The sequence below is a fragment of the Egretta garzetta genome, unplaced genomic scaffold, assembly GCF_000687185.1.
Source record: "Egretta garzetta isolate BGI_Z169 unplaced genomic scaffold, ASM68718v1 scaffold270, whole genome shotgun sequence".
Lineage (NCBI taxonomy): Eukaryota > Metazoa > Chordata > Aves > Pelecaniformes > Ardeidae > Egretta > Egretta garzetta.
This window is the reverse complement of record NW_009258274.1, coordinates 1,012,246-1,018,203: the sequence shown is the minus strand read 5'-3', so window position 1 is coordinate 1,018,203 and position 5,958 is coordinate 1,012,246. Positions and strand designations below refer to the sequence as shown.

Sequence of the window (5,958 nt, the reverse complement as noted above, 5' to 3'; positions counted from 1 at the left end):
GGCCGCCCTGGTCCCACCGTTTCCCCATCCAATGACCGACTCGTGAGTGACCAGCGGGACGCCTGTTTGCGGCTTTGCTTTGTCAGCTCCTTTAACAGTGGTAGCAATTAAGAGGGAAGTTTTTCCCTGGGCTTTTATCTAGCTGCATCAAAGCACGCTATAAATCCTGGGGCTTGCTGATGGAGCCTTTACCCTTTGCTCCCAAAGGAACCCAAGGCCAAGGCTGGATGTGACCGCAGGGCTGTTCCTGGAGAGGGTAGGGGTTGCTCAGAGCGTTGGGGGGGTTCTGGCTGTGAGAGGGACGGAGGAGGCTGCCCCATCACTCCTCTGCCTTTCCCTTGCAGGATGGACCTCCCTGGCCCCACAGGTCCTGCTGCCCTCCCCAAGCACATCCTGGACGTCTGGGTCATCGTCTTGATCATCCTGGCCACCATCCTCGTCATGACAGCCCTGGTGCTCTGCCCAGCCACTGCCGTCATCATCTACCGGGTACGGACTCACCCCACACGCAACGGCATCGTGTGAGGCTGCGGGAAAGGCGACAAAGGACGGCCGGCTTGCTGGGCAGGGGCCCACAGCCATGGGACCCTGTGCTGGGGACCCCGCAGAGCCTGATGGGGCACCCTGAGAGCTGGGGAGAGATGGGCAGGAGCTGGGGTGGGCCAGCAACCGGATGCCTGTACCTGGCTCTTGCCAGGTGAACCCACTGCCTCCTGTTTACCCACCGAGCTCATGGGAACCATCAGGGAGACTGAGGCCTGGGCACCAGTGAGGAGATGTGTGACTGTGGACGTGTCCAGCTGGAAACAACTTGCTCCCATGAGGCAGGCAGGCTGGTCTCACCTTTGCTGGCTACCCCGTCTCCTCCCAGGCAGGCAGGAAGGCATGGAAATGCCCAGCAAGGTTATTTCTTCTTTGGAGTCCCAGCTGTCAGGGTGGTTGGGAAAGAAGGGTCAAAGCAAGGTGGATGCGGCTTCTGGTTGTTCATTCGGAGACTCGGCTAAAAGCATCGGTGGCAGAGCCTGTCCTGGCTGCACAGCAGACGTGCAGCTGGCAGCATCAGCTTCTCCTCTACCAGATACCTGCTGAAATTGTAGGAAAACCCTATGGGGTGCTTGGTTCCTCTGGGTCTTGCGGGGCAGAGGAGCATGCGTAGCTCCTCCTGCCTGCACGCCAGCTGCGCTTGGTGCTCCTGCTGATGGCGAGGGCCCCCACCAATTGCCCGGCACACTGTCCCCATTGGGGGGGTCTGTGCACCCCTTGCCTGGGCAGGCAAAGTGGGAGGAGCAGAGGAGCTTGTGCCCAGGCAGTGGCAAGGGACCCTGTGAGCTCTTACATTGCCCCTTGCTATGAAATAAAAACTTTATTCTACACGAGTGTGTCATGTGGCTTTGTCCATACCACGGATGGTGTCCGGGTGCCTGTGCGCAGGATCTGAGAGACTTTGCAGCCTCTCCAGAAATCCTCCCTGCGCTGACCTCCTGCACCGCCTTGGCTCCTCGGGATCCTTGCCCGGACTTTGAGCCCAGCAAGTGCAGCCCTGCGGGCAGCACACTGCCAGCCCGGCCCCGCGCTCCGGGGGTGCAAACCTGAATCTGGCTGCAACAGCGGCAGCGGGTGGGAAGGGGCTTTCTGGCAGCAGCGGTGGCTGATTTTCTCTCACTGGGGCAACCGGCATCGTTCCCCCCCCGCCAGCCTCACGCTGGGCTCTGGCATGTGGCAGGAGTCTGTGGGCCAACACGGTGTCCTGGTGACTCACGGCAAGAAAGGTCACGAATAATGAGATGAATCAGTCTGGGATGTGGGGAAATGCTATGGTGATGCTGGTGGGAATTGTCTAAATCCCCTTTTATCAGCTGGAAAGAGCAACCAGCCCCACGGTGTTGGAAACCTTGCGTCCCACCCCCATGCGGCTTGATCCGTGACAGACAGCATTGGGTTTGCTTTTGGTGTTGGGGCCAGAGGGGCAGGCAATTCCCAGAGAAGCAGGACCTTGCGTGAACGCCTCCCTCCCCGGGGAGGGAGCCCAGCACGGGGACAGAGCCCCTGGGGAGCGGAAGCGCCTGCGCTGGAGCTGTGGGCTGCGGTTGTGCTGGGGAGGGAGTGGACACGTATTTCCCTGTCCGGCCCAAAACCAAATTTTTTTCGAGCTGTTGTCTTTCTCTCTCTCCCCTCTCGGGTTGCAGAATTTGAGGCAAATAACCAGAGTTCTTTTCCTGTTGTTCCCTCTCTCTCCTCCCGTCGCTGGCAGGCTGCAGAGGCAGCTGGAGGAGATTATGGCTGTGCTGGGTGGGAGCAGCCCCAGCTCTGCCTCCCTTATGTGCTCCACCCAGGCGTCCCTTCCTGTCCCTTCCCTGGGGACACCATCGGGTGTGGGGATGGCTAGCGGCATCTGGCACCAGGAACCAGAGCTGAGCAGCTTTGCTGTAAGAGGAATAGGGGAGGAGCCACAAATACTGGGGTGATTTGAGAAGGAAGCCTGGTTTGGAGCAAAACACCTGAGGGAAAGCATGCAACCCCCCCACCCCGTTCCTGCAGCCATGCCCGGTGGCTGTTCCCACCTCCCCGTGCCCCTTGTCACCAGCAGCTGGGGTGTGCGAGAGGTTTCCTTTCTTGGTAGGAGTTTTCTGGGAAGTTTCACATTTTTAAAGCAGGAAAATGGGGGGGGTGGGGGGGGTGGGATTTAGACTGATGTGCACTGTCGAGCTGGAAATTCCTCCTCCAGAACTGAGCAAGGGAAGCAAATCCCCCCACGCCCTGGAGCAATGCTGGAGCTCAGGCAGCATTTGCACAGCATTTTTGCCAAGGAAAAAATGCCTTTTCCTGCCCGCTGGGGGTCGGGTCCTGCAGCGGCGACGCTTCAGCAGGCAGGCGTGATGCGAACACCGAGGTGATTCAGCATCCACCGGGACGCTTCCCTGCCAGCGCCGGCGGGTGCGGGAGCTGGCTGCCGGCCCAAGGGGCTGCTGCCGGGGGAGGCGAATGCCGGCAGCCCCAGCAGGGAGGAGGTGAGGCAGGCCGCTGGCTCTCACCTCACCTCTGGGCAGCGATGAGAGCCATGCCGGGGATGTAAGCACCCGGCTCGGTTGCCTTATCCCTGCTGGACGGGCCATCGCGGACCCTGTGGCTCGTCAGGAAGGTTGTGGGGAGCCCCAGTGGCAATTGTGCAGTGGGAGGCAACCCGGAACATCTTGGGCGCTGCAGGGGAAGCGTTGCCTGGAGCAAGTGCTGATAGAGGACCCAAACACCAGCCCCATGGCCCCAGAGGGAGGCTTACGGGGTCCCAAACCACCCTCTGTGCTCCAGACTGCGGTGGGGTCTCCAGGAGCACATCGCAAACATCATGGCCGGTGGGCTTGTTGGCAGCAGTGTGTCACTGTGTGCCACTGTCCCCTTTGGGTGGGGGGCAACGGGCCAGGGGCATCTCTGCAGGGGGCAAATCTTTGCCTGGGAGAGGAAGGGATGGGGATGACGGAGGGGGCAGTGGCCGCAGCCATAAGCCGGCACCTGCAGGAGCCACGCTGGCTGGGGCAGGGTGGCCAGGGCTGGGCGAGCTGCGGAGGGGCAGCAGCGTGGGGGAAGCCTGACACTGGGGGAGCTGGGGCCTCTCACCCGGCAGAGTTTGTTTTACTTTCTCCTGTTGCACACCTAGAACAAAAGTTCAGAGGTTGCCCCGGGATGGATGCCATGCCAGGCTGCCAGAGGGAAAGCAGCGCTGCTGCCAGCCAGGAGGATGCTGCCTGCTGCTGCCCAGCCCCTTGCTGCTGTACCCAGCACGCTGCTGGCACCGTCCCCATCACTCTGCATGGAAGCAGCTCCTCGCTCAGCTCTGGGATGAGCCCAGCCAGCAGCAGTATGGGGCCCCCACCACTGGTTTCATGTTCCCTGTGCTCACCATGGCCCTTGCAGCCTGGCACCAGGTCTCTGCAGCCCCTGGCCCATGGCTCAGGGACAGCTGGGGAAGCTGGTGACAGCGGCAGTGTGGCAGCCGGGGGACTGGAAGCACCTGGCTTCCCGCCCCCAGACTCCGGCCAAACATCTGCAGCAGGCAGGGGCCAGCTCCAGACCGGCTCTGGTGGAAAAACAGCCGAGGAGGGAGGTTCGTGAGAGGGTCAGCCCAACCAGCATGCCTGCCATTTGGGGTGGGGGACCCTGATCGGCAGGGTGGAGCAGTACGCTGCCCTCAGATGGTCTTTCTGGAACCTCCGGCACCCTCGGCTCTCCTGTGCTGCCTCTGGCACAGCACAGCAGGGACACTGGGTGACATGCCCAGAGTCCCATGGAAGCTCAGTGGCAGAGATGGGGTCCATCGACTGTGGCTCTTTAAATCATCCCCTGTTCCCCACCTCCACCAAGGCCGATTCAGTGCCAGGACCCAAGGAGAGGGGACTTGGAGAAATGGGTCCCTTATTTTTATTTTGGCTTTAGGAAAACAATGTTTGGGAGTGGTTCACCCTTTCTCTGCATGTGGTGGGGAGCACAGACACAGAGAAGGGACACAACCACGTTGTGCCACTGCTGCGTGTTCCGCACTTGCTCCTCCCCGGCCACAAGTCCCTGTTAACCATGGGAAAGCCACCAAGGCAAAAAGGCAATTAGGGGATATAATTAGAAGTGGGTGGCTGTTCCTGTGGCGGGCACTAGCAGGAAGGGGAGCACAGCTCTGAGCAGCTCCCAGCTCTGTCCCAGCTCTGTCCCAGCTCTGTCCCAGGTGGTGGCTCAAGCCCTGGCCAGGGTCAGCAGTGTGAGCTGTCTTGGGAGGGTGGCACCATGCTGGGGAGCATGGCACCGTGCTGGGGAGGGTGGCACTATGCTGGGGAGTGTGACACTGCTGGGGAGGGTGGCACCGTGCTGGGGAGGGTGGCACCATACTGGAGAGCATGGCACCATGCCAGGCGTGCACCAGTCCCTGTCAGCTGCAGGATGCAGCAAGGTACAAGCACCGTGTCTGCCAGGAGCTGCAGTCCCATGGCCCCGTGGCCCCAAACCTCCCAGAGCCAGGGAATTGGGTAGGGAGGAACGAGCCCCTGGTTTTGGCTCCCAGAGTCTCCCCAGTTTTGGCAAGGAGCTGCGTAGCACTGCCCATGGCCGCATCCGTGAGGGGTGACCGGAGCATCCCTGTGCCCAGCCCAGCTGTTTGTGCCTTGTCTTGGGCTCTGGGCAGTCCCCAGGCAGCAGCTGAGCATCTCAGAGGTTTACCTGGACCTGGGGGAACACCCCAAACTGCCTGGGGACCCCTGCCAGGGCAGGGCTAAGACAGTTCTCCAGTAGCAGTGCAGCTTTAAAGCTTTGGGAAATGCTGCCCATTGACAGAGGGACCCACAGCTCCCCTCCTCCATGGGTCCCCCGGGTGCCTGGGGGACATAGCCGACCCCCAGCCCTCCTGTGCCAGCCAAGGCTGCGCTCAGAGCCTGACAACGTCAGCCTTTCCAGGACACGGTGTTCCTGACGGCGAAGGACATGGGATGGAGATTGCTCCCAGCCTCCCCCGAGCCCACGGCCCCCACTTCCCTTCCCTGGTGGTTTCTCCGGCAGCCGGCTCGGTGACAGCTCCCTGGCAGGGCTGGCCCTGCTTTCTAGTAAAGCCAAACCTCATGCTGGCACCCATGGTCCCCCTGGGGCTCACTCGCTGCCACCCCATCCTGCCCTCTGTCCCAGGCCAGCCCCCACCCCAAACCGCAGCCCCCCTCCAGCCAGCTAATTCTCCCATCAAGCTTTTCTTTTTTTTTGGCGTGATTTCAGGGAATTTACACCTCACCACGAATATTTCCCTTGGAGCCAGCCCAGGGTAAATGTTTGCATTGCCCGGGTATGTAAACAGGGCCCTGGAAACTCCTGCCCCTGGGGACACCGAGGGCTAAGGATCAGCCGTGCCCTGCCCTTGGCCACAGTGGGGTCACCGCGGGGCTACGGCCCTCCCACCCCCGGGAGGGACCCTACTCCCGGAGCACCCTAATT

General features: G+C 61.4%; 3 protein-coding genes across 3 annotated transcripts in view; 2 read left to right on the top strand and 1 right to left on the bottom strand.

Moving 5' to 3' along the window:
- DCTN4 (dynactin subunit 4) overlaps positions 1-5,958 on the bottom strand; it is a 30,309-nt gene that overhangs the window by 13,812 nt on the left and 10,539 nt on the right. The gene's annotated exons all lie outside the window — the stretch shown is intronic.
- Positions 57-1,344, top strand: SMIM3 (small integral membrane protein 3). The gene is made up of 2 exons (XM_009635428.2): positions 57-256; positions 345-1,344. The coding sequence occupies exon 2, from the start codon at positions 346-348 to the stop codon at positions 523-525; it is 180 nt and encodes a 59-aa protein (XP_009633723.1). The 5' UTR covers positions 57-256; position 345; the 3' UTR covers positions 526-1,344.
- The window catches only part of GPX3 (glutathione peroxidase 3), a 6,495-nt gene continuing 3,451 nt past the window's right edge, over positions 2,915-5,958 (top strand). The window contains exon 1 of the mRNA XM_035891249.1: positions 2,915-3,366. Coding sequence (XP_035747142.1) covers positions 3,256-3,366 — 111 coding nt within the window. The 5' untranslated portion in view covers positions 2,915-3,255. The remainder of the gene's footprint in view (positions 3,367-5,958) is intronic.

Excerpts from the sequence above, each read along its gene's own strand:
- SMIM3 (XM_009635428.2), top strand. The coding sequence starts at position 346 with ATGGACCTCCCTGGCCCCACAGGTCCTGCTGCCCTCCCCAAGCACATC.